The sequence below is a fragment of the Ostrinia nubilalis genome, chromosome 24, assembly GCF_963855985.1.
Source record: "Ostrinia nubilalis chromosome 24, ilOstNubi1.1, whole genome shotgun sequence".
Classification (NCBI taxonomy): domain Eukaryota; kingdom Metazoa; phylum Arthropoda; class Insecta; order Lepidoptera; family Crambidae; genus Ostrinia; species Ostrinia nubilalis.
Genome location: NC_087111.1, coordinates 9131000 through 9145911, shown reverse-complemented (window position 1 = coordinate 9145911; position 14912 = coordinate 9131000). Strand labels below are relative to the sequence as shown.

Below are 14912 nucleotides of genomic sequence, written 5' to 3'. Positions count from 1 at the left end.
AACCCTATTACACCTTAGTCAAAACTTGGAAAGGTGAAAAATGCATCCCTGTTCATTAGGTACTTTTCGTATACCTTCTTACTAAAGTAGGTACAGACGCCAGTAACGCCAGTAAGCACGTAATCAGTACTATCTAGCTGCAATAGGAACTATTTTTCAACAAAACGGTATTCTTGTAGTACTGTAAACTGTACTAAAGCATTGAGTTTATCACAAACGGCTCTCAAAAATTAACGTGCCTCGAAATATCATCGCATGTGCGCCGAGCATTAGTACCGCTGAGCATTTTCGACGAAAAGCTTAAAAGGGGTCTGTTACGAAAAGGGATAAGCTGATAGAGACCAGCCCTTTTCTTGTGGATGTACTAACGCCCGTATTCACAAACGATGCTTGCTTAAGCGAAGCAGCAAATCGAATTTTGATGTTTTTTTTTTTATTTTGCTCTGTGATTGGTTCGTGTGTCACCCTGTGCGTCCACCTGCACTGTGAGACCTCATAGTAATGTTTGTGAATACGGGCGTTAGTCTGCTTATGATCACGGCTAAGAAACAACCGAAGAGTCTACCGTAAGTACATAGTCTCAAAATACCTCTATAGTAGATAGGTAGGTACATGACTACATAATATTTTGAGACCCTTTTCTTTCAGTTTTAAAAGTCTGTCATTCATCCATGACCATGGCTGTTAGGACCTGAATGATAGGACCGTCTTTTAACCTATCGGGGCCCTGAGCATAACAAAGGGCATTTCATATAAAAAAAGGAAATGTAAATTAATAGTCGGTCCAATGCAGTTTACACCTGTTAGTTTGAGCTCCCAAATTCCCGAGTGGGAAGAGGCTAGATACGGGATGCTGGATGTGGAAAACCTTGGGGGAGGCCTTTGTCCAGCAGTGGACGGCATTTGGCTGAAACGAACGAACGAACGACGAATCCCAAACTAAGCAAATCTTGCATTATGGGAAATCTTGCATTGAAGTTCTATTACTTAAATAGAACTTCAGAGCAGACAATAAAAAAATACTTTCTTAATACTTATTATACATAACACTTCCTGACTGAGCACAATATTATTTAAGAACCGAAACTCAGCTGGTAGAGAATGCCACAATCCACATGGCATTAAGTTCGCCATTATGTACCTACCGCTTTTTTTTGTGTGTGCAATAAAGTTTTAGTATGTAAATTAAACTTCTTCCCGTGTATTGTAATCAATAAAGTTTTGATAGAGTTTACAATGGAATTGATAACAACTGGCGCTACCTAATAGAGTCTCCTCTTTTTTGCCGGACAAAAATGCCTAGTAAATTAACGTGATACGAATGTTGTAACTTTGTTTCTTTGGAGGATAATTAAATTAATGCCCTTAACAATCGTTGTTTACGAGCTCAAATTCATGTGAAAATCGATCATAGTTATAATTGGGAGCAAAATTAAGCTGAAGTAAGTTGTTTTAACAATGTTATAGAAGCAAAATTGTTATTCTCCGTTGAGTTAATCCGTTTAATTTAAAATGTATTAGTGCATTGTTATTGTGGAAAGTACCTATTAAGTGTGTACCTACCTCCGTCTGTGAATTAATTATCAAATCTTATTTAAGCTTTTATTTAACTACGAGTTAAGTAACGGATTTCGGGGCAGGGCGGAAAAAATGGGTACTGAGCAAGAATTTTTCAGAAATATTTCCCGTCATAAGAACCTACTTAAGTAAGAAGCCTTCGATAGACTCAAGATGCTCTGGTAAGATGACATCAAAAAGTCAAAATTGGCTGCTGAATGAAGTACCTACCCATCGATATCCACTAACTACTTCATTAAGAAACTCATTCTGAATCTCACAAACTGCCACGAGATAGAATCTAGTCGAAAATGAAACTTCAAGGCACTCCAAATTCGTGGTATTGTATTTAGTCCAGCATTTGTTAGTCTTTAGCCGAATATAGCACGCGAGTCGCGCGTTAAGCCCCGCCACACGAAACTATAATGATAGCCAGTTACTTCAGTTCTTTAAACTTCTGTTAGATTTAAAATAAATCCCCTTTTATGTAACAGTAACATTATACTCAGAATCAGAAATGAGGAGATCCGTAAACGAACTAAAGTCGCCGACATACACCACGGATTAGCAAGCTAAAATGGCAATAGGAAGGGCACCTAGTACCATAGCTGGGCATTAACTCGTTAATCCGTTAATCGTTAATTAACGAAGTTAACATTTCTATTAACGGATTAACTTTTAAGTTAACTTTAAAAAATGTTAACGGACTCGTTAACTTCCGTTAAATTATCCTAAGTCCGTTAATCGTTAATCCAGTACCTACTATTTACTAAAAAGATACAGCAGGCACGCTGACAAACACTAGAATAAAAATTAGCCAAGTGCGTGTCGTGCCACGCGCAGTGTAGGGTTCCGTAGTTGTCCGTCATTAACACAATATATTTCAGAAGCAAGCAATTATTTCATCTAAAGTCACTTTTAATATTTTCTTCTAAGGAATTTTCACTAGTTAAGGAATTTTATAAAACATTAGTTAAATGACTATTACTCTTAATCTAACTGATGTACTTTAACCGCTACAGTTTTCCTTGAAAGTTCATGAAAAGCAGTATCGTTACGAATTTTTCTAGATTTTTAAAGCCAACAGTTTAGTTTTAAGAGGGGGGGGGGGGGGCTGGTCTGATGATGGAGTCAGGAGGTGGCCATAGGAACTCCTAAATGAAATGGCGGCATATCGCACCGAATTTGGGTTCGTTGGATTTGTCTTTTCGAGCACTTTAGTACTAGATGATGTCCAGGGTCCTGATGATGGACTCAGGAGGTGGCCATAGGAATTCCTACCGAAACCGTGGAAATATCGAGTTTGGGTTTGTTGGATTTGTTTTTTCGAGCACTTCGGTGCTAAATTGTATTGTAATTGAACCAAGGCTCTGAGATTGAGATACTATAGACTAAGAGCTGGTGAACGCCAGACCTACGTCATTTTATAAAAGCTGAAAGTTTGTCAGCGTATGCTCCCAATATAGGTTAGAATGTTGGTGGATTATGAATTTTGGGTCATCGTTGCTTTGGCAGCTATCCTAAAAAAATGTCTGGCAAGGAGTTGGAACTGTCAAAACTGTGTGGCTGATGTCGAAACAATTTCTAATCATTGTCCAAATATTATACATAAAAATCAGATTTTATGGTATAACGTAAGTAGAATTACAGTCTATTGAATATACAGAAAAAGCCACCGTAAAAGTTAGGCTTACGTTATACCATAAAAACTGTTTTGCTTTCGAAATTATTTGAACCTTACATGTGTTAACGGATTAACGATTAACGTTAACTTGCGTTAAATCTTGCTGAATGTAACGTTTTAACGTTTAACGAAGTTAATTTTTTTATTAACGGTTTAACGATTAACGAAGTTAACTATTTGATTAACGGTGCCCAGCTATGCCTAGTACCTACTTACACGCAGCACTGACGGCCGATGGGGCAGCCTGACTGTCCGGCATTTCCTTATGGAAATCATTGGGCCTATGTTCCTCAGTGGACGTCCTGTGGCTGAAATGATGATAATGATGATGATGAATATTATGTGGTTCCGACCCATGGATATCGTAAGAGGCGACTTAGGAACAAATTATGCGAACATCAGGCCTCTATAATGTATCTAACCAGAGCATGGAGAGTGTAGGAAGAGTGTAAGCCAAATCCTCAATAATTTGCCTCTGGTAAATTAAAGAGCTACAAAAAACTGAAAAATAAAAGAAACGAAACGGATTTTAGGCGGTCTTTTCGCTGCAAAACAATCTCTTCCACACAACATAAAATAAAATAGGAAGTGTGATTCACATGTTCAGGTTTTCAGATAAAAACAAAGTAGAAAGAGATTTTCACATTAAAATGATTTACTTATTAAAATAATGAGAGCATTATTCAGTGCCGCAATCATAGTGAAAAATGATCTTTTTCCTAACAAAAGAAAACTGCGTTTCAGACCTTTTCTCAGAACAATGTCTCTTTGCGGCCTGCGTAGCTGCAATGGCCGATTGTTTTTGAATCTGTGCTGCGTGGAAGCACAGAGAGATTGCTATCAAAAAGTAGGGAGGTAATGATATTTCTTCTGTAATGAAATCGTTTAATAAACTCGTAAACCACTTAAAAGATAAGAGATGTTTTATAATTATAATGCTTTTGAATGCTATGGACTTGGGGAGATTTCCTGACTTAACTGATATTTACTGATAGTAATGAAAGTTTGGATGGCAGGTAAGTTAACCCCACCGAACTTAAAAATTGTTGCAACAAAAACCTCAATTAGCTATTTTTTCACTAATTTCCAAAACATTTTATGATAACCATAAAGTCCTAATCCATCAGCCCTGTGTGACATCGTTATCCTCCATTTCTGTAGTCGGATAAGATTTCTGTGTATAACTAACGCCACCTAGTGTATCATATTTGTACTAACGGTACACAACGCAACTTCTAAATTTTACACTAGATGTCGCTAAAATGGTTAAGTTGAGCCTGAAAATTTATAAAAGATTACTTAAAATCATTTATTTTTTTATTTATAAATGTTTTTAATTACTTAATTTATTGATCTCAGTTTATATTAAACAACTAGTTTTTGAATAGTTAACTAGTTAAAAAAATATTGCTGGAACGCACCTTCAGCATCTTCAGCATTAATGTCATCTAAGGGTTGCAAGTTTTTAAATACTACCATCAATGAGGATCAGTACTGTTGTAGAAAATTCAATAAAACTAGTATCTACGTTAATCTTTAAGACATAAGAAAGATATATCTTTTTGAATTATCCAAATCGGACCATTACTTACGAAGATATTAAGTGATAAACATAGGCCGTTTTTGCCGCTAAAAGTCAACGTACGCAGGGCCGCGTGACGTCACTATATCCGAATTGAGCGCAGCCGGCGTACTATTGGGATGGAAAATATTTTTTTCCAGCTAAACTATCAGTTTTAGAAAAAAACTTTTAATAACATTTATTCATCAAAATAAAGTAACCTATCGACCAGTAATTTTTAAAAATAAAAATTGTTAAAAATAAGTATCGCTATGTCCAAAAACCACATTTTTATAGGATTCGATGGAATGCGGAGATGCGGTTGGGGCGAGTGTAACTTTATGATTGTTTGGTTAGTCATACCCAGCTTCTGGCCTAGGGGGAGTCATACCCAGCTTATGCTTATGGCCTGGGGGGAGGGGCAAGCCTTACCCAGCTTCTGGCCTGGGGGGAGGGGGAGGGATCAAGTCATACCCAGTTTCTGGCCTGGGGGAGGGGGGGGGGGGGGGTAAATCATACCCGACTTCTGAAGGGGGGAAGTCATGCCCAGCTTATGACCTGGGGAGAGGAGAGGGGCGGGGGAGTCATACCCAGCTTCTAGGCTAAGATTAAATAGATTTCCAGGAGGGAGCCAGCTGGCCCGCCTATGGGAACGGCGAATAGATAGGTAGGTACGTAGGTTTAACTCAGAAAAACTAAATAACAGGTAGGTATTGCGTGTACATCGAAATGATCTTCATAGCAATGTCTTGTAGCCTAGGCAGAGTGTATCTGCCTCAGCTATACCTACTTATTGTTAGAAGTAAATAAATTAATATTTATACATTTTTATATTTTACTTGGACGAAGATATGACTCTAACAACACTTATGAATACTTTATTTGAATAAATCGCCAAATATACCACCGCGGAGACCCTAATCGCGTCTCCGCGTTCCATTGAATCGTATGAGCGTATGGATTTTTTGCGATATTTTTCACAATTTCTATTTTAAAAAATTACCTATCGATAGCTTACTTTATTCTGATGAATAAATGTCATAACAAGTTTTTCTCTAAAACTGATAGTTTGGCTAGAAAAAAATAATTTCTATCCACGCAGTACGCCGGCAGCGTTCGGATCGGATATAGTGACGTCATCGGTCCCGCGCCGGGCGGTCAGTGAATTTTTTTAGTAATTTGGCCATAACTTCGTCAATTTTTGTCGTAGAACAAAAATTTTTGGCCTGTATATTAAGGATTTCTTAGACCTATAAATCTGCATTCACAGTTAAAAATCGAAATGATCCTCATTACAGGATTAAATAATTTAATGTTCGTATTTTCCGTTAGAAAAATTTGTTTTTTTTTTATAAATATTTTTCACATAATACTTTTTTTTTTTAAACAGACTAGACATTAGATTAAAAGTTGATTCCCATCCAATATTTCTTTTTATGTTGAAACATTAGTTAAACTTAAATACCAGGAACATTTTTTCGAAAGTTTAACAATGTGTTTAATAAGCACATCCACGTGGTGAGTTGTAACATACGAAATCTTATGGGGACCTACCCACATTAATTTGTGCTGATTTTGTTACTTCAATACGTTTAATACGTGCAATTTGGAGTTTGGTATCGTTTATTTACGTAGACTTATTAATTATGTTATTTTATTAATAATAAATAACTAAGAATCAAAAATTTTGTTTCTTTCTTTATAAATTAGACTTTTGAGATGATTTTCATCATTTAATTTTGTCGGAATAATAAGGGAATATTTTTTTCAAATGTGGCAGCCCCAAAATTTAGTACCGTACGAAAACTACGCGACGTTGAACCGCTTCACGTCCGCGCTAACAAAACTCGTTGAAAATGCACACAGCAAAATGGTAGAATCGCTACAAATGTTCTTATTTCTGTTCAAATCAAAATACAGACGAAAATTCTCATGGTTTTCACCATTCCTATGTTCAGTCCTCATAGTGTTATTGTTTTGTGATGGTGTACTTTCTAGGTGTAGTGACCATAACTGTATAAATGGTGTGTGTAAAAATGATACATGCGTGTGCTACGAGGGTTGGCAGGGTCCTGAGTGTCAATACTGCGGCGGGAAAGTCAAGTGAGTGCAATTTGTTGTGTGGTTTTCTCAAAAATTGTATGCGAAATTGCCAGTTTAGTGTCAGTGACCTATTTGACAGACGCGCCTTCGTGACATGTTGAAAACAAGTGTGATTTTGCAAGAGAAAGCCAGCGTAGGATTATCCAATTATCTTATTTGGCTTCTTCACTTCTTCCTGAGCTATTACGAAGGCCGTGGCCGTCTGCGACTAATTTAAAGTCTGTAATTTGTCGAGTGACTAAGTTGTCGCGAATGTCTTGGCTAAGACCCGTATGATTTCTGTTTTGGTAAATTAGGAGCCTTCAATTATTATTATTTATGTCTCTATACCTGGTTTAGAAGATGACTTTGTAGGTTACTTACAGGTTTATGCCTTAGCAAGTCAATTGCAGATACAAGTGGATTGCTCATCCACTAAGCTCACAATTGATATCAAACATGTGGGACTGGTAGAACAGAAGTTAGTAAAATTTTAATGTGAAAGAAAACTGCTTGACCTGGTCTATTATTATAATAATTGATGATGATGACTTACCTATTCTATCGATCATTCTAAACAATATGATTTGCTGCCAGCAGCTATATCGAAATGAAAAGCGTACGTACATGGCTTTTTAATAGTGACCACGGCTGTAGAACCACAGCCGAGACATCAAGCTTTATTGTACTACTGTACGACATAATCAATATCATGGTTGAGAACCATAATTCCCTATTATTATGTTTAGAAAAAATCGCACTCTTAAAATTACATAAACTGGTCACAAAGATTTTAAATGTATTTTTTTTGTTATAAAATTATCTGGTACCCATAGAAGAGCTTTGTTCATTGGGGCTTAATGGTTGAATGTATGATGTTCATATTTATTAACTGAGGTAAACAAAATTCAAATCCATCAAAAATTTCCATTCATTATACACCATTATAATGACATACGTAACACAAAAAAATAACAAGTTTTACGATTAGAGAATCATTTCATACTCATTTACCTACATCAGTTTTACCTTCATAATAATTTACCACCATAATCTTAATAGATGTTGCTGTTACCTTTTTCCTCAATGCATTAACGCAAGTTATTGCTGTGTTATTTGTAAAACTACCTATTTGTTATCGAGTAAAATATCTGCAATAAAACTGAAATATTGGTCTCTCTATTAGTCTTTTTAGCATGTTACCTATCTAGTTAGTGCAATGTCTTTCCTTGTGTTTTTAATTAGCTTAAAAACTTAATTAATGGGACAGTAAGCAACTATTTAGGATATTTTTCCAGCAAAGCAGCAAGGTGGACTTTAGTAACCATCAACGTTTAATTTTTAATGGTCCAAGGTTCATGTATTTTATACCAAAAAAGTATTCGTATAAATGACCAATTTTTTAAATGTTTTTGTGTGTAAAAATTTCCTGCTAATTGTTTAATAATGTTTTTGGTGATTTTCCAATGCAATCAGATATAAACTGGTCGCTTTCCTGATAATGTGGAAGTTATTTATATTTATGCAAATGAACAGCAATGGCAAACGTTATCTACATCTGTTTTGTGTGTATGATCATTGCATTTATTGTTCTACTGGCACTGACGTTGAAATCCTTTGTATTGTTTTTTGATAGAACGTGAATAAACCTAAAATAACTGGTCTAGACCAGTGGTTCCCAAAGTTGTCTCGGCTATGACTAGAGATGTGCCGCTGAGAAAGTTCTCGTTCCCGGCAATATTCCCAGTGAGAATATTCTCGAGAACCGAGAACGCTCCCGGGAATATTCTCAGTGTTCTCGACAGAATACATTTAGTTTTAATTTTCATTTTGTTGTTTATATGTGGTATTATTTGTAATGCTTCGATGTTTTATTAACTGGGCGTTAAGACTAGTTGTTATAAACAAGGCATGAAACGTGTGAGTGAAAAATTGCTGTCTTGCTCACTCTTTTCGTGGCGAACGCGTACCGCGGCTTTAGGACTCGGCTACGGTATTTGAACATGAGTGTGCCTCTGAGTTTTAAGGCCCTTGCCACTCTGGCGGATTTCAAGCGGATTCAAAGCGGATTCAAAGCGGATTTAAAGCGGAGCGGCGACGCGACGGAGACGTTGCGTGAAAATATCGTGAAGCTTCCCGAAGGCTGTCCAACCGAGCTGGATTCGATGATTGACCTTTTTTTCGAAGTTGGACCTACCTAACTGGACTGTTTGTCCCAGGTATACATTGTTGTCAACAACTTCGAGTGTAGAGTCTCCAACTTTTAGAGGAGTGGGTGCAACACGGTTTTTAGACATGATTTTTAAATCTTGTCCATGGTCATTTTGAGACCTACTTGTTGAGAGACTCTATTGAGGCCATCGAGCATTGTGCCTAGATCTTCCTGCTAAATCCGCTCCAGCCCAGAAGCTTGAAAACATCTTCTAGGGCGGTGGTGATGACATCTCCCTGTTTCACCCCTCGCTGCAACTGGATAGGTTTCGGGTCCTGATCTTGAAACGGACTGTTACTATGGCGTGTTTGTACAAGCCTTTCAATACTTCAATGTATCGATAGTCAATTTGGCACAGTTGGAGAGACTGCAGCACTGCCCATAGTGCCCATGTCTCAATCGAATTGAAGGCTTTCTCATAGTTCACAAACGCAAAGTGGCTGATTATACTCCTTGATCTTCCGTATAATCTGCCGTAGCGTATACATATTATTATGGTCTATGGTACTAAAGCCTTTTCAGAAACCGGCTTGTTCGGGGGGCTGAAAGTTGTCAAGCCTGCTAGCGTGACAATTCGTAATGACTATCAAAAACAGCTTATAGATATGGCTCAGAAGCGAAATGGGTCTATAATTCTTCAACAAGGTTTTTGTCGCCTTTTTTGACGAGGAGTATAACCATACTTCTTTGCCATGCCGTAGGCGTAATTCCCTTGAGGATGACGGAATCGAACAGCTTCTGAAAAGCCTTTAGTACCGGCGTTCCACCTGCTTTCAGAAGCTCAGCCGTGATTACGGTGCCTTGTTGTTTTTCAGCTGTTTGAGAACCATTCTAATCTCGTACAGACTAAGATCAATCTAGCTAGCACGTATTTTATATAAAAATGTGTCAAATGATCCGTCAGACAGGCTATCCATAACTTATCCAGAAGTGGCGAAACAGGCCCTTACTAAGCGATTGTGAAATATGCCCTTAATGTCAAATGTAAAGAATACTTTAAAAAACTAAAAACACGCTTTTAATTACTAACAGGAATCATCAGGACCCTGGACATCATCTAGCATTAAAGTGCTCGAAAAGACAAATCCAACGAACCCAAACTCGATGAGTAGGAGTTCCTATGGCCACCTCCTGACTCCATCATTAGGACCCTGGACATTATCTAGCACTTAAAGATATCGAAAAGACAAATCCAATGAACCCAATCTCGATGTGATTCCACCGTTTCGTTTAGGAGTTCCTTTGGCCACCTTCCAGTCCCATCATCAGACCAGCTGGTACCACAATATTGTATTGTCATCTAATCTGCATAAAGTTTCATGATGATACAAGACTTAGAAATGCATGTAATTCAGATTCTAAGATTCCATTACATAGTTAGTTACATACACGACGACCTAATAAAAGCGTGTTAAAAACGAAAAAATTGACAGTTATATTATTTAATTGCATGTAAAAAGTAATTTCTGTCATCTTACATATCATTAAAACAACATTTCACGACGAAAAAAATAAAATATAATAAAGGAACAGTTGCCGAGAATATTGCCGAGAAAGTTCCCGAGAATATTCTCGGGAACACTGAGAATATAGCCTTTCTCTGCAAATAGAGTGTATTGTTTAATATACACTTATCTGTAGACTTAATTTAAAACTATTTTACTTAAGAAAGTTTGTTTATTTCCATTTGATAAACATGATTCTCAACCTTTCTCACTTAGGAGAACGCTCCCGGGAGCGCTCCCGAGAATATTCTCAGTGAGGAGAGCGTTCTCGGGAACGGCACATCAATAGCTATGACTCATCTAATACAAGTTCCCAAACTCGAGACCCACCTATAGGAAATTTAACCGTTACCAATTATACCTAAATAAAGGACTTGGATCGGTAAGGTGGTGTGTCGTTCTACAGGCAGGGCCCACTCAATGTTCGCTCGCGACCCACCACTGGGTCGCGACTCATAGTTTGGGAAACACTGGTCTAGACAATGTGATGCTCAAATTATATTTTTTAGGTTTTACTGATTATGAGACTGACTACTAAGGGAAAATTTACTACCTATTAATAATACCTTATTAATTACCAACATTGACCTTGCTTTCATATTTGTTTACAAGTTAGCATTTTAATACTTTTGATGATGTTATTATGCTGTAATGAATTTTATTTATGTAATGAATTAATGTGTTTACCCAATCATTTTTGTGTAGAAAATGTTGATAAAACTTTATGCAGTTTGGTTTAAGAAATAATAAATGGACAAATGCATTTTTGTATATAAGCTATTACTGGCTTCTTTGATTTTCTGCTTGTCCTAAATCTCATATCCAATCCCTTTTTGTCATCCAATTTTGAGTCCACTTGAGTGATTGGTTTAAATATTGAAATTCAACCAATAAAAGCCTTCCATGTTTGAAATGGAATCTAGTTAGGCCCATAACAGACGGTGAAACGCAACTGCAACGAAACTGCAACTTCTAGTTACTTTTGTGTTGCATCTAAGTTTCTGCCATAGATTCCGTTCCGTCCAGGGCCGTTTCACCGTCTGTTCTGGGCCTTAGTGTTTTTTGAGTTTTTGTACTGTAATATGGACCTATTTCATAGGCTGAGTTGTATCACCTTAACTTTAACCGTAACTATAACTTTTGACATAGGCTTGTTATAACTTAAAGTAAGATGATACAACCCCAGGTTAGTGTTTTTGTTGAGCAGCTGTTCTAGACAGATATCAAATCTATTGTTTACCTTTATTTATTTTACTTATCTTAAACTGTATCATTCCAGGCTGACATCCCCCACTGGGGTCATAACCGACGGCCCCGGTAACTATAGCGTGAGCACCCAATGCTCGTGGCTGCTAGCGCCGCCGTGGCTGGGTCCTGGGCCACCGGCGCTGCGGGTGCGGTTAGAAAGCTTCGCTACGGAGTGCGGGTGGGACCACCTGTATGTGTATGACGGGGACAGCGTGCGAGCGGAGCGATTGCTCGCTGTGTTCAGGTGATAATCTTTCTTAAAGGGACTGTGTTACAGGCGATAGTCCAACAAAACAGGGTCTCTCTGAGTCCTAGCTGCTGGCGGTGCCATGGCTGGTAGGTTCAGATCATAGTGTTTCTTCTGTGCACTGTGTTACGGGCGATAGTCCCTCCAACATAGGTCTCTTACTCCTGGACGCCGGCGCTGCGGGTGCGGTTAGAGAGCTTCGCTACGGAGTGCGGGTGGGACCACCTGTATGTGTATGACGGGGACAGCGTGCGAGCGGAGCGATTGCTCGCTGTGTTCAGGTAATAATCTTTCTTAAATGGACTGTAATACGGGCTATTATAGTCCCTCCAAAATAGGTCTCTTACTCTTGGCCACCGGCGCTGCGGGTGCGGTTAGAGAGCTTCGCTACGGAGTGCGGGTGGGACCACCTGTATGTGTGTGTATGATGGGGACAGCGTGCGAGCGGAGCGATTGCTCGCTGTGTTCAGGTAATATACTTTCTTAAATAGACTGTAGTATGAGCTATAGTCCCATTAAACAGGGTCGCTCTGAGTCCTAGCTGCTAGCGGTGCCGTGGCTGGTAGGTTCAGGTGATAGTGCTCCTTCAATGCACTATATTACGGGCTATAGTCCGTCCAACATAGGTCTCTTACTCCGAGCCACCGGCGCTGCGGGTGCGGTTAGAAAGCTTCGCTACGGAGTGCGGGTGGGACCACCTGTATGTGTATGATGGGGACAGCGTGCGAGCGGAGCGACTGCTCGCTGTGTTCAGGTGATAATCGTTCTTAAATGGACTGTAGTATGAGCTATAGTCCCATTAAACAGGGTCGCTCTGAGTCCTAGCTGCTAGCGGTGCCGTGGCTGACAGGTTCAAGTGATTGTGCTCCTTCAGTGCACTGTATTACGGGCTATAGTCCCTCCAACATAGGTCTCTTACTCCTGGCCACCGGCGCTGCGGGTGCGGTTAGAGAGCTTCGCTACGGAGTGCGGGTGGGACCACCTGTATGTGTATGATGGGGACAGCGTGCGAGCTGAGCGATTGCTCGCTGTGTTCAGGTAATTATGTTTCTTTTGTGGACTGTAATACGGGCGATAGTCCCTCCAACATAGGTCTCTTTGACTCCTGGTATCAGCACCCAATGCTCGTGGCTGCTAGCGCCGCCGTGGCTTGGTCCAGGGCCGCCGGCGCTGCGGGTGCGGTTAGAGAGCTTCGCTACGGAGTGCGGGTGGGACCACCTGTATGTGTATGATGGGGACAGCGTGCGAGCTGAGCGATTGCTCGCTGTGTTCAGGTAATTATGTTTCTTTTGTGGACTGTAATACGGGCGATAGTCCCTCCAACATAGGTCTCTTTGACTCCTGGTATCAGCACCCAATGCTCGTGGCTGCTAGCGCCGCCGTGGCTTGGTCCAGGGCCGCCGGCGCTGCGGGTGCGGTTAGAGAGCTTCGCTACGGAGTGCGGGTGGGACCACCTGTATGTGTATGATGGAGACAGCGTGCGAGCGGAGCGATTGCTTGCTGTTTTCAGGTGATTATGGTTCTTAAATGGACTGTAGTATGAGCGATAGTCCCACTAAACAGGGTCGCTCTGAGTCCTAGCTGCTAGCGGTGCCATGGCTGTTAGGTTCAGGTCATAGTGTTTCTTCTGTGGACTGTGTTACGGGCTATAGTCCCTCCAACATAGGTCTCTTACTCCTGGCCACCGGCGCTGCGGGTGCTGTTAAAAAGCTTCGCTACGGAGTGCGGGTGGGACCACCTGTATGTGTATGATGGGGACAGCGTGCGAGCGGAGCGATTGCTCGCTGTGTTCAGGTGATAATCTTTCTTAAATGGACTTTAATACGGGCGATAGTCCCTCCAACATAGGTCTCTTACTCTTGGCCGCCGGCGCTGCGGGTGCGGTTAGAAAGCTTCGAAACGGAGTGCGGGTGGGACCACCTATATGTGTATGATGGGGACAGCGTGCGAGCGGAGCGATTGCTCGCTGTGTTCAGGTAATAATCTTTCTTAAATGGACTGTAATACGGGCTATAGTCCCATTAAACAGGGTCACTCTGAGTCCTAGCTGCTGGCGGTGCCATGGCTGGCAGGTTCAAATGATTGTGCTCCTTCAGTGCACTGTGTTACGGGCTATAGTCCCTCCAACATAGGTCTCTTACTCCTGGCCACCGGCGCTGCGGGTGCGGTTAGAGAGCTTCGCTACGGAGTGCGGGTGGGACCACCTATATGTGTATGACGGGGACAGCGTGCGAGCAGAGCGATTGCTCGCTGTGTTCAGGTAATAATCTTTCTTAAACGAACTGTAATACGGGCGATTGTACTATAAAACAAGGTCGCTCGTGAGTTCTAGCTGCTGGCGGTGCCATGGCTGGTAGGTTCAGGTGATAGTGTTTCTTCTGTGCACTGTATTACAGGCTATAGTCCCTCCCAACATAGGTCTCTTATTCCTGGCCACCGGCGCTACGGGTGCGGTTAGAGAGCTTCGCCACCGAGTGCGGGTGGGACCACCTGTATGTGTATGATGGGGACAGCGTGCGAGCGGAGCGTCTACTCGCTGTGTCCAGGTGATTATGGTTCTTTTGTGGACTGTGTTACGGGCGATAGTCCCACTAAACAGGGTCGCTCATGAGTCCTAGCTGCTGGCGGTGCCATGGCTGGTAGGTTCAGGTGATAGTGCTCCTTCAGTGCACTGTATTACGGGCTATAGTCCCTCCAACATAGGTCTCTTACTCTTGGCCACCGGCGCTGCGGGTGCGGTTAGAGAGCTTCGCTACGGAGTGCGGGTGGGACCACCTGTATGTGTATGACGGGGACAGCGTGCGAGCGGAGCGATT

General features: G+C 40.7%; 1 protein-coding gene across 1 annotated transcript in view; it reads left to right on the top strand.

Annotated features, from left to right (window-relative positions):
- The first annotated feature begins 6609 nt into the window (after positions 1-6609).
- Positions 6610-14912, top strand: part of LOC135083617 (attractin-like protein 1) — a 46041-nt gene continuing 37738 nt past the window's right edge. The window contains exons 1-2 of the mRNA XM_063978316.1: positions 6610-6905; positions 11881-12093. Of these exons, the coding sequence (XP_063834386.1) occupies positions 6673-6905; positions 11881-12093 (446 nt within the window). The 5' untranslated portion in view covers positions 6610-6672. The remainder of the gene's footprint in view (positions 6906-11880; positions 12094-14912) is intronic.